This window comes from Eufriesea mexicana, unplaced genomic scaffold (assembly GCF_001483705.2).
Source record: "Eufriesea mexicana isolate 0111107269 unplaced genomic scaffold, ASM148370v2 scaffold1387, whole genome shotgun sequence".
Classification (NCBI taxonomy): domain Eukaryota; kingdom Metazoa; phylum Arthropoda; class Insecta; order Hymenoptera; family Apidae; genus Eufriesea; species Eufriesea mexicana.
The window spans coordinates 251,979-279,522 of record NW_016909492.1 but is presented as its reverse complement, the minus strand read 5'-3'; the positions used below and the strand labels follow the sequence as shown (position 1 = coordinate 279,522).

At 24.2% G+C, this 27,544-nt stretch overlaps 4 protein-coding genes across 6 annotated transcripts; 2 read left to right on the top strand and 2 right to left on the bottom strand.

The window, feature by feature from the left end:
• Positions 1 to 3,456: 3,456 nt before the first annotated feature.
• Arpc2 (Actin-related protein 2/3 complex, subunit 2) lies at positions 3,457 to 5,369 on the top strand. Its single transcript, XM_017900985.1, has 7 exons — positions 3,457 to 3,542; positions 3,986 to 4,079; positions 4,283 to 4,382; positions 4,465 to 4,666; positions 4,744 to 4,964; positions 5,072 to 5,273; positions 5,342 to 5,369. The coding sequence occupies exons 1-7, from the start codon at positions 3,469 to 3,471 to the stop codon at positions 5,367 to 5,369; spliced, it is 921 nt and encodes a 306-aa protein (XP_017756474.1). The 5' UTR covers positions 3,457 to 3,468.
• A 1,422-nt stretch (positions 5,370 to 6,791) lies between these two features.
• LOC108548145 (transmembrane inner ear expressed protein) lies at positions 6,792 to 7,430 on the top strand. Its single transcript, XM_017900953.1, has 2 exons — positions 6,792 to 7,140; positions 7,228 to 7,430. The coding sequence occupies exons 1-2, from the start codon at positions 6,792 to 6,794 to the stop codon at positions 7,428 to 7,430; spliced, it is 552 nt and encodes a 183-aa protein (XP_017756442.1).
• On the bottom strand, positions 6,955 to 10,823 carry LOC108548142 (uncharacterized). 3 transcript variants are annotated; one of them, XM_017900950.1, is made up of 2 exons: positions 9,884 to 10,823; positions 6,955 to 7,029 (listed from the first exon to the last, which is right to left on the bottom strand). In XM_017900950.1, exon 1 carries the CDS (start codon positions 10,801 to 10,803, stop codon positions 9,886 to 9,888), a length of 918 nt encoding a protein of 305 aa, XP_017756439.1. In that variant the 5' UTR covers positions 10,804 to 10,823; the 3' UTR covers positions 6,955 to 7,029; positions 9,884 to 9,885. The 3 variants fall into 3 exon arrangements, with proteins under 3 accessions (XP_017756439.1, XP_017756438.1, XP_017756440.1); XM_017900949.1 differs by lacking the exon at positions 6,955 to 7,029 and adding an exon at positions 9,172 to 9,757; XM_017900951.1 differs by lacking the exon at positions 6,955 to 7,029 and having other exon boundaries at positions 9,172 to 10,193; positions 10,407 to 10,823.
• SamDC (S-adenosylmethionine decarboxylase) lies at positions 10,792 to 27,050 on the bottom strand. The gene is made up of 6 exons (XM_017900948.1): positions 26,558 to 27,050; positions 21,633 to 21,719; positions 12,211 to 12,337; positions 11,591 to 11,693; positions 11,191 to 11,474; positions 10,792 to 11,112 (listed from the first exon to the last, which is right to left on the bottom strand). Exons 1-6 carry the CDS (start codon positions 26,686 to 26,688, stop codon positions 10,810 to 10,812), a joined length of 1,035 nt encoding a protein of 344 aa, XP_017756437.1. The 5' UTR covers positions 26,689 to 27,050; the 3' UTR covers positions 10,792 to 10,809.
• Between the last annotated feature and the right edge of the window lie 494 nt (positions 27,051 to 27,544).

Sequence of the window (27,544 nt, the reverse complement as noted above, 5' to 3'; positions counted from 1 at the left end):
GCATTAAAATAATCGAAGTAATATTGCGTGCGCGATGTTCTTTTCTTCTTCTTTAAGCCATTTCTATGTCCTATTTTCCATGGCGCATGTCATGTCACCTCATTTATAAATAAATATCTAAATGAAAACATGATGTATTATTATAAAATCTTATTGTACGTATAATTTATTCTGTTAATGTATCTTTATCATATTGTTAAAAACTTCTTCCTATAAAAAAATTATAAAATACGGAAAACGAAAATGAATTATAATTACTTATTAAGGGACTTTTATTCAAAAGCTCAATAGTCCAATGTATGTATATATTTTATTTCCACATATTGATTACATCAGTAATTAAAAATATACATAACAAAATATTTTAAATTATGAAAACAACATAGTCTAAATTCAAAGTAAAATAATTTGTTTAAGCAAAGAATACATTAAAATGAAGTTAGTAGTTATTATTATTAATTTTTTATAATACTATATTTAAAAAGAAAATAAGATAGTGACATTATTGATGAAAAGTAAGCAAATTAAATTTTTAATATACATATGAAAATCTTAAAATATTGATTTACACAAAATTAATAAAAATTAAATGTTAAAATCAAATATACCATTTATGTTTTAAATATAATATTAACTTATTTTCAGTTTCTCATACAAATAAATAAAATGCATGTGTATATACATATAAAATATGAGTATCATATTCGATATATAACTTATAGTTGTCATGTATTATAAAAACAATTATATAAAAATTTATTTATAAATTAATATATTGTATTTTACAATAATATTTTTAATACAAATGTGACATGTTATAACAATAGATATGTTATAACAGCAAAAAAATCACTTCATAAACAAAAGCAAATTGCTCATGACGACTAATGTCAACTAAGCGCTCTCTTTAATTTGCTGTGGTTCCGATGGTGGCGTAAATATTACAAACATTTTTATACTACATTTACATGAATTTAAGACTAAAAATTTTAATAGTAACTTATTTTAAATAATAAGGATTAAACATTACAAAATAAAACGAGACAAATTTATTAATATATTTTAATTTTGTCAAATTATGACAACTTAATTGATTAATCCAAATACAACGCGTTGTATCGTTTCATTTTCCAACTTTTTTTAGTTTTCTTTCGAGAATTTTTTGTTATATTAATTATCGTCGGTTATTATTTTATGAGAAATTGTGCTGAAATTTTCATAGGTGTCTTTATTTGTAACGTTACTATGTGAAATGTGGCATTTTTTAAATGTACAGTTTAAATCTAGGAAAAGAGAAAAATAGACATAATTTATGAATTATAAAAAGCAAAATTTAAAAGTTATTAATAAATAAATATAAAAATTTTATATAATTAATTATTATATTATTAATATTATTTAATCGGAACATGAATCTGCTATATCAATTTAATACTAATAATGTAATTTTATTGATAAATATTCTTAATCTTTTTTATTTTAAATTGATATAAATTTTTATAAAACTAACATAGTAGTAATACTTCTATATCATTCTGTATTGTGAAACTAGTAACTTAATTGTAACTAGTTTAACATAGTAATTGATTGTTACATTTTTTAAATTTAATTGATAAAATGTTTGTTCATGAACTACACATTTTTATGAAATAGAAGTAATTAAAACATAGAAATTTGAATCCTTGAATAAAAAGTAACGTATAATGTATATTGTCCAATAAATCAATTGCTATTGGTAGTGGTATAACATAACTTATAGTTGGGTAACCTGGCTATGTTAAACCTGCGATCACTTGGTTCAAGAGAAAAGATTAGAAATTAGTCAGAATCGTGTATATGGTTAAATTTCTCAATAGATAATTAGTAATTACTGTGTTATAATATTAAAACTAATTAATATAAAATATAATAATGATTTTGTTAGAGATACATAATAGGATACTGGAAGAAACATTAAGTAACAAAATAAAAAATGTTCTATCGGGGTAAGTAAAAGTGCTTAGTTTTTTAAGGTCAAGATATTTTGTACATTTTTAAGATAAAGTTAGGGATTACAAGTTTGGGCGGTGTCCGTTTCAAATATTATTGATGTTTATTCTAGCAAAATAATTAATATTTAAATATATGATAGATTTCTTTTAAAATTAAAACAAACAATTTTAAATTTCAGACCATTTATTTGCATTATGTAGAACAAGTGTTTATATAAAATATGATGTTTATAATATTTGATCTTTTGTTTTAATATTTTTATAAAATTATTTTAATATTATATTTCAATATTTCAAGTAATCACTACATAAAAATAATACATAATTAAAATTCATAAAAGAAATTTATGCTATTATTAATTAATTAATCTTTTTCTATTATTAATTTATAATTTTGAATTCTATATATTTAATGTAATTAAAATATATCTTTGTAGTCATAAACCAGAATCCACAGATGTTGTTATAGCAGATTTTGATGGAGTTTTATTTCATATTTCTAACTTAAGTGGTGACAAGTCAAAAATTAGAGTAAGTTTGAAAAATTTGATCATTGCATAATAAATTTTAAACTAATTTCTATAATAATAAAATATACATATTATTCATTATTTAATTACAATAACGGTATGTAACAGTTATTATTTAAATTCATGTAAAATATTTTTATTTTTTTGCTTATTATCGTTTCATTTTCCAACTTTTTTTAGTTTTCTTTCGAGAATTTTTTGTTATATTAATTATCGTCGGTTATTATTTTATGAGAAATTGTGCTGAAATTTTCATAGGTGTCTTTATTTGTAACGTTACTATGTGAAATGTGGCATTTTTTAAATGTACAGTTTAAATCTAGGAAAAGAGAAAAATAGACATAATTTATGAATTATAAAAAGCAAAATTTAAAAGTTATTAATAAATAAATATAAAAATTTTATATAATTAATTATTATATTATTAATATTATTTAATCGGAACATGAATCTGCTATATCAATTTAATACTAATAATGTAATTTTATTGATAAATATTCTTAATCTTTTTTATTTTAAATTGATATAAATTTTTATAAAACTAACATAGTAGTAATACTTCTATATCATTCTGTATTGTGAAACTAGTAACTTAATTGTAACTAGTTTAACATAGTAATTGATTGTTACATTTTTTAAATTTAATTGATAAAATGTTTGTTCATGAACTACACATTTTTATGAAATAGAAGTAATTAAAACATAGAAATTTGAATCCTTGAATAAAAAGTAACGTATAATGTATATTGTCCAATAAATCAATTGCTATTGGTAGTGGTATAACATAACTTATAGTTGGGTAACCTGGCTATGTTAAACCTGCGATCACTTGGTTCAAGAGAAAAGATTAGAAATTAGTCAGAATCGTGTATATGGTTAAATTTCTCAATAGATAATTAGTAATTACTGTGTTATAATATTAAAACTAATTAATATAAAATATAATAATGATTTTGTTAGAGATACATAATAGGATACTGGAAGAAACATTAAGTAACAAAATAAAAAATGTTCTATCGGGGTAAGTAAAAGTGCTTAGTTTTTTAAGGTCAAGATATTTTGTACATTTTTAAGATAAAGTTAGGGATTACAAGTTTGGGCGGTGTCCGTTTCAAATATTATTGATGTTTATTCTAGCAAAATAATTAATATTTAAATATATGATAGATTTCTTTTAAAATTAAAACAAACAATTTTAAATTTCAGACCATTTATTTGCATTATGTAGAACAAGTGTTTATATAAAATATGATGTTTATAATATTTGATCTTTTGTTTTAATATTTTTATAAAATTATTTTAATATTATATTTCAATATTTCAAGTAATCACTACATAAAAATAATACATAATTAAAATTCATAAAAGAAATTTATGCTATTATTAATTAATTAATCTTTTTCTATTATTAATTTATAATTTTGAATTCTATATATTTAATGTAATTAAAATATATCTTTGTAGTCATAAACCAGAATCCACAGATGTTGTTATAGCAGATTTTGATGGAGTTTTATTTCATATTTCTAACTTAAGTGGTGACAAGTCAAAAATTAGAGTAAGTTTGAAAAATTTGATCATTGCATAATAAATTTTAAACTAATTTCTATAATAATAAAATATACATATTATTCATTATTTAATTACAATAACGGTATGTAACAGTTATTATTTAAATTCATGTAAAATATTTTTATTTTTTTGCTTAAAATTTTGATGTCATTTTTTCATACTTTATTAATGTATTTAATTTTCTTACAGATAAGTATTTTACTTAAATTTTACAAACAATTACAAGAACATGGAGCTGATGAATTACTCATACGTGAATATGGACCTTACCTTATAGCTCCTGAAAATGGTAAATAAGTTAAATGAATTTGAAATAGTTATAACTATTATTTACAAATTATTAAATAAGATGTTGATATTTCTATTTGTAGGTTACAATGTTTCTGTATTGATAGATTTGGAAAATTTACCTGAAGATTGGGAATCGTTAGTTAAAAAAGTTGCACTTTTAAAAAGACATTGTTTTGCCAGTGTTTTTGAAAAGTATTTTGACTTCCAAGAAGAATACTATGATTCACCGGGTACCCAGTTGCAAAAAAGGGCAGTTATTCAATATAGAGATGAAGAAACAATGTAAGAATGTTTTTATTTTGTAATAGTATATGAAAAGATAAACAATATCTATTAATCTCTACATATTTTATGTAAAGGTATGTTGAAGCCAAAAGTGATAGGGTAACAGTGGTATTTAGCACAATATTTAAAGATGAAGATGATATGGTTATTGGAAAATTATTTTTACAAGAATTGAAAGAAGGCAGGCGTGCAAGTCATACAGCTCCACAAGTTTTATTTAATCATCGAGAACCACCATTAGAATTACAGGATTCTGAGGCAGCGGTTGGAGACTGTATTGGATACATTACATTTGGTAAATATTAATTTAATTATGTTAAAATTATTAAAAATATAAAAAGTACAAAAAAAATAATATAATTTACATATTCACCTATCTTTGTTATTACATTTTTTTTGTAGTATTATTTCCTAGGCATACAAACAGGGAAGCCCGTGATAATACAATTGATCTAATACACATGTTTAGAAATTATTTGCATTATCATATTAAATATAGTAAAGTTTATATTCACTCAAGGATGCGCACCAAAACAACAGACTTTTTAAAAATATTAAATAGAGCAAGATCTCAATCCAAAAATACTGAGAAGAAAACCATTACGTAAGTCGTTTCAAAATTATTTATTGCGTAATGTACTGAAATAATAAATTTAAAACTATATTTTTCAGAGGTCGGACATTCATCAGGAAGGAATGAGTGTAAACATAAAATTATATTCCTTATATTGTTTTAATAAAGGATAAATGACAAAGTTCTCATTTATCTCATAAATTTGCTAGAAATTTTTTGATCTTCTGGCAAGAAATATTGTTTGTAATGAAAGATTCTAATTCATCAAATTAATGAGTTAAAAAGTCTTATCACTCATTGTCTTTAAACAGTACAATGTTCTTTAAAAAGGTTTATATTGCTGTAAACATTCTTAAATATGTGTGCAGCAAGAAAATGCATGATTAAAAAGTCATTTTATATTGAAATTCTCAAAGTAATTACAAGAGTGCATAAAGTCTTCGAAAAAATCAGGGAATACATAGTCTGTTTGTGAATAAAGTTAAAAAATATCTTCTGTTTTTCTACATTTACACATAATATGTGATCTTAACACTATTCATTGTTATGATCAAAAATACATAACCGCATATACTATTTTTTTAAACATATTTTATGTTTATTACTTTCACAAAAATTGTCATTTCCTATAAATTCCACGTAGAACAAAAATGTTTAAAATAACAAAAAATACGTGGATTTTATAAAATAATATACTGATGTATTATTTGTATGTTTAATAACATAGCACTGTCTTTTTTTGATAAATTATTTTCATTAGCTATATTTTATTGTCTCTCTTATTAACGTATAATTGTAAGATAATAAAAGTATTAATTCTATATTATAAGTGATATAATTATCAGACCTTTGGTTGTACTAATCAAAAATGTTGATATGGTTACTATGAAAATTAGTACTATTGATTTGTAATTAGCAAATGGATGTAAGGGTTGGATAACAAGATTAAGGTGAAAACTAGGGAGTGCCAAACAGGGGTGTTCATTAATAACCACACCTCTTTATTTAACACACACACACACACACACACACACAAACAAGCTACAGTATGTGCCTCTTAGAATTTCAGTTATATGTACTTTGTCATACAGTATTCACACACATTCCATTTAAAACTTCATTGTATTAATTATTTTTATAATTAAATGAAAACAAATTGAAGTCTTCAATGTTAATACGGATTCTGTTACGTTCTTTTTAATATGTAAGTACTATAAATTACTACAATAATTTTGATTATAATTAGGATGTATAAATATATACTAATGTGATATTAATATAAATTTTTAAACAAAATACTCTGTTGATAGTGTTCTAAAACAAATTTTATATTGTCTTGCACTACTTTTTTTTAGATATAAATTCGTTTAGTCTAATTGAGAATTACTTATATAATTATACATAGTATAGAATATAATTATGTGATTAATATTATGAGAAAACAAAATCAAATAATAATGATTTACTAATGACATGTATGTTCTTTCAAAAAACTTCTTGCTTTTTAAAAAATTTATTTAAGTGATTGAAACTTTTCAGTTATTAATTATGAAGGAAATGGATGAACCAACTATTAAGTCAAGTTTATCTTCATCTTTTTCACCTTGTTCACCTAATGAAATAGCAATACAACCTGGAGACTGTGTTGAAGGTGGAGTTGAAAAATGGTTGGAAGATGAAGCATTACCAGGATTTCGAGTTTGGCAACTTGCTGGCATAATTCTTTCTATTTTACTTAGTGTACTGATTGGACTTTGTTGTTGCTTCCGATTCAGAGTGCCACGAACTAAACAAGAAATAGAGGCAGATTATATTCGAAAAAAAATAACAGAAAGTTTTAGACATGAATTATCTAAAATTAGTAATACAGAAATGGATGACATGGATTTAAAGAAAGGTAAAAAAGTTCAATTTAAAGCAAGCTGTACTTAATATAAAGAAAATACTTCAAAAATTCATTTATTTATTCTGTTTATCATTCCAATTAACTCTAATACACATAACTGTTCTTCATTATTAGCATTAAGCAAAATTCAAAATAAATTTGATATGGAAATTCATGAGGTACAAAGAAATGAGGAAGCAACACATAAAAATATACATGGATTACGATCAAGATTTAATGCAATTTTTAGTGGAGTTCATTTTATTAAACAAGTAAATTCTAATACTGATAACATAATTTAATAAATTTGCAAATTACTATGTTATTATATAAAATTGATATTATGAAGTACTATATTCATGATTATGGCTAATTTTTTCAAATAATAATATTGCAATCATGTTTCAAATTAGAGTTTATAATAATTACATTGGATATTCATTGTAATGAAATGTAAGAAATATAGTATATTAAACACATTAAGTAAATTCTATACAGCATTAATTGACTAAATATAATCTTTATTTTATGAATACAATACAGAAATTAAGTTATCTTACATGCAACAATAATCTATAGCAAAAGATAATACATTTTAGAAAGCACTTAATAGGACTAATGTATATTACCTACCACATTATGTTTTATTTACTTATATTATTAGATGGTTAGTATTGTTAAACGTGCAAATTCTCCTCTGTTGTTAAATAAAATAAATCTTTACAAATTATTTATAATTTAAATGAAACGTTATTCATAAAATAAAAAATAATCACAATACAAATTTTTTATTTTCATTAATAATTAAAGGTTACTATCATGTTTGCCTTTAAATGATGTTAATATTGGTATATTTAAAAAGTCAAATCATTTTATATGAATTAAAAACAAAACTTTTTAGATACACTATAGTTCTTATTGTCAGGGAAATTCTCTCTTTCTCTTCTTAAAAAAAAAAAAAGAAAAAAAGAAAAAAATTCTTATATGCTACATATGCATTTAGATAACTATAAAATTATTTACCATTATAATCTTAATAATAATTTTTGGAAACATAATAAAATAAAATTTAACAGAATATAGATATTCGTAAAACGTATTTATTAATTGACAAATGTAAAATAAATAATATAATTGAATCAGACGTAAGTTTGTAAATGAATGTTTAGAATTGATTTTATGGAGGAAATATTAATACGAGAAACAAGTAACGGAAAAAATAACAAAATATAGATTCTTTCAATAAAAATCTGAGTATTCAAAAAAATAAATTTAATAAAAGTTAAACTTTAATTATCTTTTTAGAAATAGGGATTTTTCACAGATATAAACAACATTTCTCACAGAGAAATAAAAGTTTTAGAAGAAATATGATTTGTCACATGTACATACATCGCTCGCACATAATATTTTACACGCACGCATATAGGAATGATTTAATTAATCATAGTATTTTAACTACCTTAATGCTTTTTCCACTTTGTAAACTGAATCTAAATTAATTTAGTAAGGAAATCGATATTAGGTTTAGAAAGAATTTATCTAAGTTCTCAACATTATACTGGTGTATTGTTTTTCATATTTTTAATAATATCACATATAGTAGTTATTCACATGGAATATTTTAATTATACTCTGACAAAAGTTACGACATTAAAAAGTCTAATACCTTTAGAAGCACATATGGATCAATTAGTTTTGTTTTAGAAATAATATAAATTGTTTTACAATAAAACAATGTTTGAATTTAAAAAAAATTTTGTTTGTGTAAGATATAGCGATAAAAGAAATATATTTAAATAATTATAATTAATGATAAACTTTTTACTCAAAAAATATTTTTTGCTATAAATTTTTTTCGAGTAATCTTTCTTTTTTAGAGAAAATTATTTACGATATATTTATAGAATTATAAGTTTAAAAAGTGTAAAATATTATAAAAGTAAATTTAATAAAACTACAAATATATTTCATTTGAAGCTAAATTCATATTTTTGCACGATCCATATTTTTGATTTTTCTAAAATTAATTTTTATGAGTAATATTGCTATAAGTAGACGACATTATAAGAGAATTTTTTACGTGGAATAAGGATAGTTGTTTCATTCTACCTATAAATTAATAAATTGTAAGAAAAACTTCATGGAATAGAGCAGAGGTCGGCAACGTTGGATTCGTGGACAGTGGATGCCCGCGAAGTATTTTTAAATATCCTTAATATACAAAATATTAAAGCGTCGAGGAGTCTACAAATTTGTAATTAAGTATAACAGAAGTCGACAGTTAATGTAACGTAATAATTTATTATTAATGAAATTAAAGTACGGTACTCTTTATCTTAAATCTGCCATTCCGGGTGCTTTTTTTAATGGAAGGTTGCCGACTTCTAGATTAGAAAATTCAATAGAATCGTAATGTACAATATAGACATCTTCAAAGAATTTAAATTTTCGTTGTACATTGTGCAAAACGTTTCCATAGAGTGAAGGAACTACTTATGTTTTTAAAATTTATCTGCATGCGGTCTTTCAGTATGATCCTATTTATAGTAAGAAAGAGGTATAGACTGACTGACATATAAGTGTAACGATGACAGGATACCTCTAATTGATGAAGATTGGGAACTCACTACGAGGTAAAAGGTTTTCATAGAGCTTGACCAAATAGCATTTAATTGTGCTACAAGACCACTAACAACAATTGCGCTATAAGATCATTAGCAACAATTGTGCTAAGTGATCTACTTAAGCGTACCTTCACGAAATTTTGTTTCTCCACCACGAAAATTTCATTTTCGGGCTTAAGTATTGAAAGCTGATGACTGTTTGTGGTATCAACGATAAGATTGGTAAAAAATTTCCGCAGCTTCGACTTTTTGGTTCATCATCTAGTGGTTCTGTTACAGTTTCGCTCATAATGTTATGGTGAGGCGTGGAATACGGATACGGTGTTGAAAGTGGATTACAAGTAATATGTACCTCTCCCATATTCCATTTATTTTTTCTATCATTCGAGTTATTTCCTTGAGCCATTCCCGAAAGACACGAAAAAGGTACCTGTTTATCTGTGGAGGTGATGGAACAATTAGAAATATTAATTATACGACTCTCTGATGTCAAAACATTACTTTTACGATGATTGAGTACACTGTGATCTAGCATAGCATTTGATAAATTCATTGATTTTAAAGATGTTTTTCTGTAGACTTTTGATCGTATGACAGGTTTAATTGTTAATTGTGGTGATGATACTGATCGCACAGAGTAGGAATTAGTACCTCTATTAATATCCATGTGATTTTGTAGTAGATGACAGTCGTTACTGTTTGTATTTAGACATTTATCTTTTATAGATACATTGGGATTGATGGATTGAAGTGTGGATGTAATTACTGGACTTGTAGGTGTTATAACATTGTTTTCTTGGGTAATTATAGAACTTTGTATAGTGCACTCATTAAGATTTGTTTCATTATTATGTTTTATATATTGAGTAGGTACAAGATCATGTTTTTTGTAAATATTTGCAGGTTTTAATATACGTTTTATAGATTGATTATGTCTGTTTATGTCATTTATGGATTTGGACAAAGAAAAGGAAGTTTGAGAAAGGGTAGAATTATTAATAAGCGCTTCATTTGTTCCTAACTGATTAGGTCCGAATGAAGCGTCCATGAACCCTCAGCTTGGGAATCTTGAATAAAATGCACAAGTCAAATCATAATTCTTAAAACGGCAATATTGCACATCTGTACGCAGCCAATCACCAGAACATTTTAGATAATCAGTTTGCTCTAAATCACGTGGACAACTAGCAGCTATTGATTCTTTGTTAGCGAAGATGGTTACAACAAATTTTTTTGGTTTGAAAGTATTCAGTACACGTCGTATTATTTCCTCATATGATGTTTCTGGAATGTTACTTTCAAATGAGACATATGAAAATTCAGGCTCTGGTGTTATGTGAATAGTCATGTAATTTCCCTGTAAAATATGTATAATTACAGTTATATGTATTTTTCATATGATGTAAACTTTTTACTTTCTACTATGAATACTTACATTTTTAGATACTCCATTCATTGAATATCCACAAGGTTCAAACAAAAAATCATCTATAATCATATTTGGAATAAGTTTGTCAATTCCTGATTTTTGAGTTGCTTCATCTGCAGAAGAGCATACATCTCTAGTGAAAAGAGCCATTACTTCTGGATCTAAATGAGTCATTAAAATTTCTAGTGTTTGATCTGGTTCTGAGGGTTCATCAACAGATTTCTCTTTATTCAAAGTATATAAATACCAACAATCTGAATCTACAGAGCCTAAACAGTAAGCTTCTCCAGCTAAAAAAAAATATTACAATTTACATTGATTTAAAAATTTTCATTTGTTCTAAATGTAGTATCTTCTTTAATAATATTGTCAAATTTGAAGATATTGGCATAAAAAATATTGTTACCAGGAAAGAATGTATCAAGCAAAGCAACTTCTTCTTCAAATGCTTGATGTGGAGATATTTGCAATTCTGGTTTTTTGTAATTTTTTCGTGAATAAAATACATTCTGAAACAATTGTAATTTTGTATAACCTGAATTTTAGTTTTTTTCTATTTTGTTAAAGGAATAAATCACTTAATCATATATGATAATGAGATAAAATTAATTGGAATATATATTGAAAGATACTGTAAAATTAGAAACATTAAATTAGAGATGATTTTGGACAAATATATTTTCATATACTATATCATGAGTAACAGAGATCAATAAACCAAGAGGTAGAGATGTATCCTGTATACTAGAGGTTTCCTATATATAGGTACATCACTTATCCATGCACTAGGTCAAGTTATATAGCTAAGTACTTTCAACTTCAACTGATTTGCAATAATTATTTAATTAGATTAGATTAGTCATTTTTAATATTTTCTTTCATTAAGATGCAAGATAATATTTTTTCAATAAAGAACTTTGAGCATATTTTCTAAGTTTAACAATTAATTAACAGATTTCTTCCAATAATAATAAAATTTTTCAACCTAATATATAAATATTTTTGTACATTAAAACAATTTTATACCTCTACTTCTTCAAAGCCAGTATATTCTTTTACTAGTTCCAAAAGGGGTTCCAAACATTGAAGAGGAGTAGTTGTACCACATGTTTTCAGAATAAGTCTACGCTTTGATAGGAACATGCTGCTTTCACTGTAAAATAATTTGTATTTATGTAATTTCATATTTAATTCACTACAATTTATTATTTTTATTTACAAGCAAAAAAATTGTTCATTGTTTATATATATTATTAACTGTTAAGTAGTTTCATGTAATGGATGAATACCTTTAGTTATAATATTCAAATTTGTGCAATAGAATTTATTCTTTTATTGCAATATTTTAACTGATTGTATAATAAACTAGTTTTGTCTGCAGAATTATTTTGAATTAAGTATAAAATTAATTAAAGTTTATTCAATATAAATTTAAATATATTTTGAACAAGATTTAAAATAAAAGAGATTGAATACAATGTACATATATTTTTCATTTTTAGTAGAATTCTATATCATATACTAAATTATTTTTATGAGAATTTACTGCAAATATCTTTATTTTAATCAAAACTTGTATAAGAATCTATAAAATACTTGTAATGCATACATTTTATATACAATAAATATGGAGGATGTTTCATATTAATTTTCCCAGGTAAATATCTTGGAAATATTGCAGATATAGAATAATCTTTCAAATTAAAATACTAGGATATCAAAAGAAAAGATCGTGCTGACATTTTGTTACTTACTTATAGAGCCTTTCAAGGTCATTGTAAAAATTGAATAAATGTCAACATGATATGTCTGCCTTGATATCCTACAATTTTCCATACAGCTTTCATATCAGCTATATTTTCCAAAATACTTGTCTAAATTATCATGAAGTGATAATAAAACTATATACAGTTTCTTAAATTAAAATAATTCTTTGTAAAAAATAACATAAATATAATATTATTTCAGTACGAAAAAAATGTGATAATTTTGTATCATGTTCATTACAAACCGATGTTATTGGTATACAATAATTTGAAATATTAATATATAATTATGTAATTGATCATGTACATTTAATTGTATAAAGTAATATTTCAGGTTGAACTACGAAATTTACGTTATTACGTCTTTTCGTATGTCATCATCGTTAATCAATATTTCAGAGAAGTAATGACGACATAATGCACGTGCTTAGCTAAACTTAGAATTTACTATAAGTTTTTCATTTTCCTTTATTAAATATAATTTTAAAAATTGAACATGTGAAAATATGAAAAAGAAATAAAAAGAAACTACACACAGAAATAACATTAAATAATATAGTTAAAAAAATTTTAAGCATTTTACTGAAATTATTTTATTTTCTTCTTAGTGAACTTTTTCAGTCGAAATAATGAATTGAAGGTTATTAAAGAATGAAGGTTATTATAAGATATTTACTTGGCTTCTACTGTAAAATTATTTTTAGTTTCAGATCTAGATGGTATTAGGTACAAATGAAGTTAAGTCAAAATATGCTTATAATATTTCGTAAAATATTTAATATAATTCCTGTGACGATAATTAAAATCAAAAATATATATAATACTTTGATTTACAAGAAAATTTAATTGTGCTCTTTGTTAATTTGTGTATCATTGTAAAATATGACTTCCTCAATTCATAAATTCAATGAATTCAATTATGAATGTTCACAACTTCTAAAAAATCCCATGAATTAAAAAAATTACTTAAAAATTAAAAATTAAAAAATTATAAAATTGTGCTTCTATAAAATGCTACGACTATCGCGATTTCTTCTAGAATTGACTATATATTATTTAAGGGTTATCGTCAATATTTCGTATAGACATTGACCCTAGATTTTCTGAATACAAATGTACGATAAATGAAATACACGAGTCATTTTAACCGAAACGAAATGTGACGATAAGCAAAGATAAAATGGTACACTTAGCAGACAAGATAATTATAATATCGATTTTAATATGATAAATTTCAAATGTAAATAAATAAAGTATTAATTTTTTTCTGAATATAGATTTCGTATTGATTCCCAAATTTCATACGGATTTATCACATTATTTTTCATAAGTTTCCTTTGCACTAGATGCTTTGAAATTCTTGATCTTATTTTATGAGAAATTTATATAGTATCATATCACGTTACATATATTATTTTAATTATTAAATTAAAAATATAAAATTTAAAATTTTCATTTTATTTTTTCTGCATATAAGACTTTTATACAATTTTTTATCACAAAATAAATGTATTTCAAACAAGACATTGTAATTTATTTCGAATAATTTAAGCAATTAAAACTTATAAGCTTAATCCTACATAATAATTTGATTAAATAACAAAAAAATAGTATATCCAACGAAACAAACTTAACTGCACCGTACTTGAACAAAAAGTTTGTCAATTAATAAGCAGCCTGAAACGCTTAACTTGTGGAAAGAAACAAAAATAGATCGAGTTTTTACAATATACATTATCAATTACAAAAATACTCAATCTTCTTGCTTGTGAGTTACTTTCTAGCGAAGTTAGCGGTCTGATATTAAATTTCACTTCAAGAACAAATGATTCTCCCTCTCTCCCTCTCCCTCTCCCCCCCCTCTCTCTCTCTGTCATTCACCCACTCATTCACACATACACATGTATGTACATGCGGATGCACACGCGTGTCATATTGTGCAATGCGAAAAACTGTAAAGAAAAAATTAATGAAAATAGCTTATCTATTACATAGTAAAAAAGTAATATTTACTGTTTAAACGGATAGTTTTCGTTATACACACTGGAAATATAGTAATAAATAATAGAAATTTTATGAAAAGCAATATTAAAGAATAACATCTAGTTATTAAACAAAATATATACATACAACTAAGCATCGAAAATTTAATTTCTTTGCTTCATAGAACAATTCATACATGTATCATGGACTTTAAACAAAGTAAAAAACTCTTATTCATAACAAGCATGGTATTAGACAAACGTATTTTTATATGCAAAGTTATTATAGGTTAAATAAAAAATTATTAAAAATAAAGTGTATAAAAAAGGTACAAGAAATAAAAGATAGTGCAAAAATTATAACGTATAATCAATTTTACCGTACAAAAGTACATATAATTTCGAAGTCTGTATATTATATTATACAAGGTGTATTAGCATTGTATATTTTTTGGATATTTTTCGTGAACACGGGTGCGCATGCGCACGTACACGAAAATATATATAATTTGTGAATAATAATATTAATAGAATGGATCACAGAAGAAATATTGATGATACGAGACATAACTAAGTGATACAAAGTACAGCTTCAAGTACAATTCCATCTAGCCCGATAATTTATATGTTCTTCGTTCATAATAACTGTCACTCAAATTGACCGAAGAATTTGTCAAGCTGGAAAATTACATAATAATGATACAATCTGCGTTCGTATTGTATTAAATAGTTAACAGCAACTAATATTATTCTTTCTATGAATATTAAAGCATATACATGCAAAAATATATTTATAAATTTATTTTTGAAATTGATCATTTTTCTTCCTTAACTTTTTAATTTCGAACCGGAATACGTATATCAGAATGAAGTGAAGCGAATTCATAGAATTTCATTCAGGATAAAATTAATAAAAACGTTTATAGTGTAACATAAAAACAAAAAAGATTATTACACGCTAAGTCTAACATCAACGAACGTATGTAGTACATACTAAGAAATGATTGTACTTAATTCACTATTTGCAACAATTTCCTCATTGCAAGTAAAATCAATAATAAATTAAACTTGAATAAAATTAGTAATTCTATAATATATTTCATTTACTTTTTATGCATATTACATTGTAATCTACTTTGAAAAACTAATGAGAATTACGAAGTGGTCGTTAATACTAACGATTAATATTAATTTCAATAACAGAAGAATATATTTTTATATGTATGTATACTGAAATCTGTGAAAATGTAAAATAAGAATATACTAATAAATTGCACAATAAATTCTATAAAAAATATTTTATTCCAACTTTACCAACATCCACATTTTAATAATAACTAGTCAACCAACCAACAAGCTAACCAATTTGAAAAATGCAAATTTAAATAAGGAAAATTTTGAACTTTGAATTAGAAAATTAAGAACAGTTCAGTTGATATATTTTGTCACTATTTTGAATTTATACAAAATTTGTGACTTTCTGTATAAGATACACCTTTTATGTCTAAAAATAAAATTGATAATACAAAGTGTAACCGCATAGTATTAAATTAAATTATTATTCTTTATTGGTCAATTAACTATGAAGGATGGTTAGATTAGATTAGATATTAGATTGTTCAAAAAATAACATTTATCACATATATAGTATACGATATAAAGATATATAGTATGTAAGTCATTTTGAATAAGCATTTAGACAATGTGTACAAATATGCAATCACCTCTTTTTATCATGAACTTATTTTGTATATCATTGTAATTATAAAGTGAGAAACAACTACACTGATATCTATAATGAATAGGAATATAATATTTCTTTTTCAAAATATTGTAGAAAGATTAGGAAATATTATTGAATAAATATAATTAACGACACGATTATTTTGTGATAATTAAGTTCGATTGTATAAATGCTTATAAAAAAATGTTAAATATTAAACAAATAATATATTAACAAAGTAACAAATTAATCAACGTCAAAGTATATACTATGAACCAAAACATAAAAGGAGTTGCAGTATAAAAAAAAGTAATGATTTCAATTTAGTTAATAATTTTAAAAAATTACGCCAAAAAGATCTAGAATTGGAACACTTGACTACATGGTGATAATATAGAATTTCCTAGATTTAAGAAATATGAATTATATTTTGAATATAAGAAAATACTGTGACTTCGCTACATTTAGGTATATCTATTTAATCCTAGAACGATACAGTTACATCTTTCAAGCGTATGTGACGCTGTGGGGAAGTGGAAGATTCAAAATAAAATTTATACAGTTGAACTATCATCTGACATTAGTTATATAGCTTAAAAGAAAGTTTTTATAATTACCGACAGTCTTCTACGATAATTTTCTGTAAACTGAATAGATCAACATTCTAAATTCGACGCAAAGTCAAAGTCTTTTTTCGTTAAGCAAAATGTACATCTATATAATTAGCCTTCTAATTGTTTGTGTACAGTTTGGTAGTTTAAAGTAGCGTCCGATATTCGTGTTTCTTTGGATATAGTAGCGAGTGTTAAGTAGTGTTTAAAGTGGACGTCTATTAAAGCCAATGATAACGTTTTTATATTTTATACCGTTTCGCTTATAATAATTATGTGTCTTATTTATAAATAACAAATTAATTGACTATAAAAGTACCAAGTATTTTACGAAATATTCTTTTCTTGTTCTATGTATATTTGTATGCTTATTTATATGTATATTTTGTATCTTTTTTATCTTTTCAAAAGTATTAATTTAATAGAGTTTAGAATTAAACTGAGAATTCGAAAGGAAAGCATTGCATTTAAAATACCAAACTGCAGTTCTATAATCAATGTTTTAGTATGATACTAAAAATATTTCTACGTCTCCGAAAATTTCCCACTTGGGTAAGGAATTTGAATACATTAAAATTGTAATACTTTTATATGTTTGTTTACAAATTAAAGCGAAATAGTCTATTATTTGCTTCTTTGAATATTTTAAGTAATTTAATTTTACTACGCTAAAATACTTCGTAAATTTATTGGCAAGGCCTACAAAGTTAATGAAACTGTATAGAAATTCTTATTCCTATTATCTCTTAAATTAAGGTATAACATTATGACAGTAAATAAATGCTCAACAATTCAATGTTTATTTGCATGCTGCCAACCCCATGTTATCGTTACAAAGTCAAACACAAATGAGGATAGAGATTAACACAGAGAGATATATAAATCAAGATTTCAACTTAAACTTTGAATTCAGCCTTTCAAATACAATCATGTCTTTCATGGCACCTACTTTGCGATATTCTTTTATTATTAGATGTTACACACAAAATATGCGTTTTACAATATGTATTATAGACAACAAACTATTTTTATCTTTCATCTGTTTTAAACGATTGCATCACAAAACAAATATTGTACATTTGTTCAAAAGTAGGTAATATACACACATAAAAATGTATACAGGATAAGCAATAAACGGTGTCCGTGTATCAATCATATTTTATTTCGTGAATTATAATATTTACTATTATTTCTGCATTATTATTGCTATTATTATTATTATTATTATTATTATTATAATGATATAAATTTAAATTATATAATTAATGAAAAAAATCAAGAATATAGAAAGTTTTGAAATCCAAATTTGGAAATGCAGACTTTGTCCTTGCGAAGGTTGAACTTTACTTTTCAAACAATAGGTAGAGCTATTAACTGTGCCAAAGCTTACTGAAGAGTCGAATTATGTAATACTATTTTCATCCTATTTCTGGTTTACAAGTAATTTGTTATTTAACAAGCTTCCTGCACAGCAGTTAAAAGTAGTTAAAATATCAAAGAATTCACAATTTTGAAAATTTATGTTCATTGTAACTATTATAATTACATTCAAATAAAAATTGTAATGGGACATCGAATTAAATATTATTTATTCGTTATTTGATCATGTATGTGTAATTTTTCCTTTATCGGTTTAAGCATCGTTTAATTTATATCGTTTAACTTCTAGAGAATAATTTTATTAGCTATAGGTATTTTAAAAGCAATGAGCTTTTTACTGTAAATATAAAGAGAACCTGTAGTATAAATAACTGTAATAAAAGTCTATAGTTAAAAACTAGAAATTATGGAAACATGAATGAAATATGAAATAAAAACTACGCAGAAAAGAAAAAAAATATTATTGGATGAATTACACCTTTGCACAAAATGTAAAAGATTTATTGCAAAATACAAAAAAATTAATTTGCTTGCAAAACAAAAAAACGATTATATATTATACCTTCTACTATTTCTTCATAATTACTCTTTAAATGAAAGCTAATAATTAATACTATTACGACAATGTAAATACTAATATTCTGCAAATTTTGTTCCATTCTTACGAATATTTTAATACTAATTAAAATTATTATAAAAATGGAAATGTGAAACTTCCCTAAAGGTTCCTTGTAAACCGAATTTGTAATTAATATAAGAACCCGTAAATACTTTTACCTTATCTATCGTTAAATATTTTGCTGGAGAAAGAAAATAATCGATAACACGACACAGTTTATAAGAATGGTCTTTTAATCTTATTTTCAACGAACAATATACGAAACGTGAACTATAAACTTATTTGGAAAATAACTCTTGCTTAAATTAGAAGTTTGTTTAAATTTGACGAAATTAATAAAATTGCGAATATTATATATACATTAAATAATAATTAAATGAATACTATAAATACTTTTGAAACAATTTAAAATTACATTTGGTTTGAAGAAAATGCTACACTATTCAAGTAATCACCATTTACTGTTGTGAAGCAAGATTCTGCTATTACAAAGAATTTTCTGACCATTGATATTAGTACACATATTTCATAAGATTTATTCATCTAACTTTATCATACGGTGCATTTATACCATTTACATAATACAAAGTTAAAAATTACAGCTTCGAAATCTTAAATGAATTTACATACTATTCTAAAGGTCTCATTATCTCAAGCAAGTTTACTCGATGAAAGTTAACAAGAGTCTACTTTATCTCATTGCTTGTAAAATGTATTTAACGATAAACATTGCTTCCGCTTTCCTTTGTTCTCTCGTGTTTCATTTCTTTTCATTCTCTTGTCCTAATGATTATATTATTGTTTGCTATATTTTAATATAACATTTAATGTTAATATTATCACGTTTTATGATAATGACAATGATTTGGTAGAAATAGATTTTTGTGCATTATCATTTTTTTTTATTGATATTAGTATTGATCTTTTATTGCGATATAATATAAAAATAAACAAGACGCGCTTAAGATATTCATACGTACAATATTATCGGGAAAAATTAATCTTAGATTTTATCTTTGATCTAGGTAGACATTCCACAGAGCCAACCAATCTTTCACAGCTGATCCAACGATGTGGGTAATGCATATTAAAAAATAGATTACTTTCTTCAAAGTAAATAGGTACCCGGATATCTAGATTAAACTATCTCTTAAACTATTGGTTTTCTCACACGAATAGGTTAGTACTTTTTTATTGATACTGACGAGCTAAGCCGAATAGTGTATTAAAAAATATATGTATCCATTTAAAAAACCAAAGTTAATCTTATGACCTATACGCGTTCAGCTACAGAAAAAATAATTACACCATTTTAATGTCTCCCTTAAAGCCATTCTTTTCTTATCCGAATCATTGTTTTATTCGGCGACTAGTTCACGAATAATTAGTATTTATTGATTAAAATTGGGCGCCTTGCAGAAAATATAGAAGCATTCTTCAGATGAAAATTGTAAAGTATCAAAAGCAACAGTTAATGTTGAGCTTCGTTTGAATTCTACTTTGAAAAATAAGAATACATATCTTTTACTGAATACTCATAACTAACATCAAAATATTTTGAAAATATTATACACATGTATCATTTTTCACTAAAGATTTTCAAAGTATGAAATTATTCGAATTATTGAGATTCGTATTATATCATGTACGCCGCGGAGGACTATAATATCCTCCTGGTCTTGTTAATTTGTAAGTATTTCACATTGCATATAGAATTACTTGAATGAATCGAAAACACTTAATAGTACATTATTATTGTATATACAGATACATAGTATATATAGATAGTTAGTCACACGAATATTCGAACATATATACAATTTGACATTTATACTTTGTTAAATAAATATGTAACGAAAGTGAAAGTGTTGTTATATTGTAGTATACCTAACATAGTACATAGTATAATAATACAGAGTACAATATCTATGCTTGTGATGAAAGAGTAAAAATATAAAAGAAATAAATGAAAAAATAAATTGTACAGACGTCCGAATATTTATATAATCAACATGCATACATATCTGCACACAAAATGAACACATTTTAGGAACACTATAATGATAGATGTAGTGACCGATAGATATAGTGTACATATCAGGTAATACGAATACCGGTGATATAGATTTAAATTTTTAATTTTAGATTTTAGATTTTAAATTCCATATTTTTTAAGATATTTATCTGTGAAAATTAAAATGGAATTTCCTATATAAATTATAGCATAATTTGGTGAAACATAAATGGTTAATTAATTAGTAATACCAAATGTGCTTGGATTATGCAATATTTGTATAAATATCAAATTATTAAAGTAAACGAGCATAAAAAATACTACGTATTTATGCAAAATTTAACTATTATTACCTGAGGACATAAGCATCCACATGCTCTGTGCGACAAATGCTGATAATCTCACAACGCACGATTTTTAGTAACGATTGCCATTTCCACCTGAAAAAAAAAATTGTAATTTTGATTAATATGAGTTTATACGCAAATGAAGCGCAAATATTGCTTATTAAATATATTTTTTCATTGTTTCCCACGTGAAATATTTTGAAAAGGACATTTACATTTATCAGAGTTAATACTATTCATAAACAATAATTTAATTTACTAATTTTTAGAAATATTTATCTAATAAAATTAATTAATCTATTTATTTAAATTATTTGTTCTTCAAAATGTTCTACAAATTGACTTCATTTTTATTTGAATATATCTACGTACTGTAATAATTATACAAAATAAACGATTTTATCAATTAATTAACGCTTTTTTTATAATATTTAACAAAATAGGAATACGTAGTGTAAAACTAGCTACGATGCATTATTATCGGGCATTTATATATTTGAAAGCATGCGTGTGGGGACTCTAGATAAAAAATTACAAATTCTATTAATCTGTTCACAATTCAACTATTAATCATTACAAAAATATAGTGGTGATACTTATATGATAAATAAAGGTACATGTGCAAATCAATCGAAACTTGTAACTTTCATACAAAATTGATCGCTAATATTTATATGTATATAAAGCATGTTGTCGTAAAATAAAAATTTTAAGAACATGAAAAATAACATAATTTTCCAGAAAAAACAAGAAAATGGCTTCAATGAATTGAAATATATAAAAGAATACAGATATTTATATTGAATTCATAAATTAGTGACTAATTAGTAAACCGATTAATATACTTCCTAAAATATTTTCAATATATTTGAAGTTAGTTATAGATAACTTACATATATAAAACAATGCATACAAAACAAGCATTTTAATGTTTTATAAGAATTAAACAATAAACGTATTTAAAGGTTTATGCTTCTGTTTTCAATATAATAACAATAAAAGAATCATAATAATAACTCATATAATAAAATTGAAACTTATATGAATATATCCAATGTGGAATAACACGTTGATACGTTTACTATTTCTTTAATTTTTCTATTCACGAAACTAATTATATGTATTAATTATAAAGTTATTTTTTTTTATTACTGTAGGTTATTTATTTATTATTAGTGCTAACTTTTAACACTTTTATATTTTAATAATACATTTTATATTATCGCCATATTTCATATGATAAACAATAAAACGATAAATACTGTAAAATACACGTGCTGTGCACGTGTTGAAGGTGATAAAATAGTTTTCTCTCAATTTTATCTTTTTGTATTTTACACTTATCTTAATTGTCCAGAAAATCGTGTTATATTCCAATGAACATTTTAATAATATCAAAACATTTGAAAATAAATTTTATTTGATATGTCAATATCTATTTAATAACTCTATTATATTTTCAAATAGAACAGTTGCTTGTATTATTAAAATAAGTCGTCTACGTATATGATTTTTGGTATAATTATATCACTGTTTAACATATTAAATTATAATATGTACTCAATTTTATGTCAGAATATTTATATATACTTGTAATATCATTAATATATTAACAAATTAAAAAGAAAAATGGTTTGAAATATAAAATATTACATTTTATAAGATTATATTAATAAAACTTGAGTAATTTTAAATAAATTATTTATTTAATCTATTATAACACGTATTTCATAAATTTTACATTTTGTTATAAACTTTTTTCTAATCTTTAAATTAATTAGCTAATAGAATTTTATCAAATGTACAAGTAAAGTATATTTCTTCATATGACTGTCCATGTATATTTAAACTTTTTGGTAGACATTTTTCTTAAACTCTGTCACTCTTTACAGGCTTATTTCATTTTAATACACTTTTAGATGTTATTATGATATAAACAAAAACTTTCCATTGCTTATATCTTAAAGGATAAACTTTTATAAATTTTAAATGCAATGTTTGTAAATTGATAAAGTAAACGATACAGGAAGCAAAATTATTCATTGTTACATATTTCCTATTTATTCATGATTGTCAATATGTTCAGTTCGTCTAATTAGAAAAATGTACACCTGTTCTAGCGCTTAGTATTCTCATGTACACATATATACTATCACACGAGGTAAATATATATGTTCAACAAAATTCTCTAGTACTCTATCAAAATATAAAGCCTGACTATGGCGTGCCAAAAATTTAGGCAGTATTCGTAAATATAATAATGGTCCAAAATTTTTCGTAATTCTAATGCCTAACGCCAACAATATTTACAATAATAATAATATACCAATGTTTAATGATGGTAACTTTAAGTTACGTTCAAGTTTAAATAATAAATTTAGTCGAATAAAATAATAAAACAAGAACTTATATACATTCATTGAACTGTCAGTGGTAACTAACTTCGATACATTTCTACTAAAATGAAGGACATAGTACATGAAAAACATGAAAATACAAACTTACATTGTCATATTTTTCATATGTATAGAAGTACAGCGAATAGATCAATTTTTGAACTTTAAATAAGTCGTAGGTAGAATAACAAACTTCACCAAATCCAAAATAAAGTGAAATTTCCATTACATGTATTAGCTTTATTTTAAAATATAAAATTTTATTTAACAAATATTTTCAACAAATTTTTCAATAATTTTCTCTTTGAGAGAATACTAATGTGTTCAAGTATTATAACGAATAATCATCATTCTTCAACACGTTTTTCGAACTAATAATAATTTTATACTTGTGTTAATAATAATTACATAGATCACATAGAATAAATAAAATTTAATTTGTGCTGAATTATCTTCCTTTTGCAACATGCATTGTTTTATTTTATATACAAAATACTTCAGCATAGTTTCGAAATACGTTTTTCTAGATTAATAAAAGATCTTATAACTATTACATATAATCTACATTTTGTCTATTTAAACAAAAATTATCATTAACTTGAAACCTTTTTAATCATTTTTACTAAACATTTTATTAAAACATATCTTTTAAAAATTGTTTGTCAACTTGAAATATCTGAATGATTTTCATAGTAAGATTTTTACTAAATATTTTCAAACCATAAGCCTTTTACATTTTTCTCAGGTAAACAAGGAATAGTTGTGTATAAAATGTGATGATGTGATTGTGTTGTAAAATTTATAATCACGATTGTCATAAAAAACAATTATTAAGTGAATTATAAAATATCTGTCAATTATGTAATAGTATTTATATATACAAAATGAAACACATATATCAGAATGTACACAAAATTTTACATAATATGTAGAATAATTTTAAACTATTAAGGATAACATAATCAGTTAACAGTAATATTTCACATCCGTATAATATCTGCCTGATTTTTCGAAATGTATGTATACAGTTTATTAAAATAATGATATGAATTTGAAATTTTTTTATTATTGATTGAAAGTATATTTATATGTAAAATTATAAAAATTACATAAATGTATCTCAACCAACCAGTAGTTTGCGTTTCTCGAAAGTACTATGTAGATCAATAATGTATAAAATTTCATCGACAAAAATCTTATGCGATTTTAATAAAGTAAAATTAAAGGTAAATGTAGCATAATTATAGTAAAAAAACAGTATTTTAATCATTATGTTTTTATATGTGAATTTCATTTATTCCCAGTTAAAAATTGATCAATGCTGTAGAAACCGCCATTGATTTTAGTATCTACATATCACTATTTCAAGTTCGCATATTCATTCAAATTATTAATTATTAGATAGATGTCTAATATATGATATATTCAAAAATAATATTACAAATTACATACTAGTACTGTAAATATCAAATAATATAATTTTCTCTTTATACTTTTATTACCAACTTTCGTAAAATTAAATTTTAAGTAGAATTTGTAACTATACAATTTCATGTAACAATATGATGATTAATACTTCATAAATACTTTTTTATTTTACCCATAATGAATGTTAAATATCATTCATGTACTTCTCAACGGAATATAAAAACAGCATATATCATGTAAATTGTAACGTTAATTTATATTCGATTTAAAAAGTTAAAAAAGTATTTCAAGTCAAGGTAAAAATTAACAATTACAAATTTGCTTTTCCAAACAATAATTTACTCTAAATGCTACTAAAGTCCTAGAAAAAAGGAAGATCGCATCAGTGCTTATGTCTATTTATATTCAATTTAAAATAAGGAGATAAAGCGATGTATATACATATCAGAGTCTCGTAGCCTCGCTTTAAGCGGTCGGTATTACTGGAACGAGAAGGTGGGCGCATCGATCTTCGCCAAAAAACACGCATATACACGTTGCTTACTATACAATTTAATCTATTCACTGTAGTATGTCGTCAGAACATTTTTTCACCGCAATTATTTGTTTTAATTAAACACTCACTGTAATGTTTAACAAATTAACTAAAGTAAAATCATTATAATTCTTGTCAAATGTCGGAAATTAATACCTTTTTTCAAAATACTAATACACGTGAAAAATTAATTTTCAAATAAGTGTTAGGTTAAGCGTAGTAACAATTATCATCAGAACACTATACCACAAGATACCGGCGATATGGTCATGGTTGCCAGGCCGGTTTTATTTTATCAAAACATTTATTTAAATTAAATTATATGTCATTGATCAATTTTTAGTATTTATGGTACTTTAAATTGAATTACGTTTTCATAAATTAATTTACATTCAAGTATAATTAAAAATTGTAACACTTTTATTAAAGTACTATAAAGGTTGGTGTTATGTGGAAGAAATAAGTTACGATAAAATTTTATATAAATTGTATAACTTTTAGACAAATATTTGCAATTAAGATATGAATAGAAGAAATAGTTGACTAAATTTGAGAGAGATATTTCAACTTACTGAGGAATCTGCCTAAGATCGCCCTGCTTTCTGTTTATGCTACTGCTGCTTGTGAACCAAATCTCAAGGAGTTTCTCTACTCCTTCGAAAAATTGCACACTGTCGGTGCTGTCGTCTTTGGTAGCTGCCATCCTTTGGAGGCACAAAATTTTATTCACAACTACGATATATGTGAAAACAAACAAAAATTTCTTTCTTGAGTTTGTGTTTCGCTCCAAATGTACGATAAACCGTCCCTCTCACCCAACTTTGCTTTACTACTGAGAACAAGTGATCGAGTAATCATATTGGCGGTGGTTTCTATCTCTCTTGCTCTTCTTCGCGTGCGCAATATGGTAGTTTCTATCTTCTTCCTGCTCCTTTACGTGACGTTCTTTTTTAACTACTATCTCTATCTTGGATGCGTGTACCCATCGTTCTACCAATCGAAAACTACTTCTGACGCGTGCGCACATTAACCAACTGTATTTAAAATACATTCCTATAATTTTTGATAAAGACTATATGAAATTTAAATTTATTAAATATTATATGAGATATAACATAAATGTAAATATTGCACAAAAGATAGTAATAAAAATATATATTGTTATATTTTAATTACACAGTTTATTGATAATTTCTAAATTTATTAATTTTAGAGACTATATTTTAGTAAGAGTTATTTATGTAAATTATACATAATTGTAAAATATATTTAAATGCATTGAAAATTTTATATTTCAATATTAATAAATCATTCAAATACAGAATATAATTGTGATCAATTGAGAAATTTCACTTTTCATCATATTTCACAATTAATAAATTTTTTAAATTTCATTTACAAATTATTGTTATAAGATACCATTGACCAATAAATAACTAATTATCAAACAGTGATAGAAAAAGAGTAAATACAAAATTATTATTATATACATCCTAAAATATATATTTTAGAAATGAATTTGGATGTCTCTGAATGTTTACATTATTATTTAATAGTAC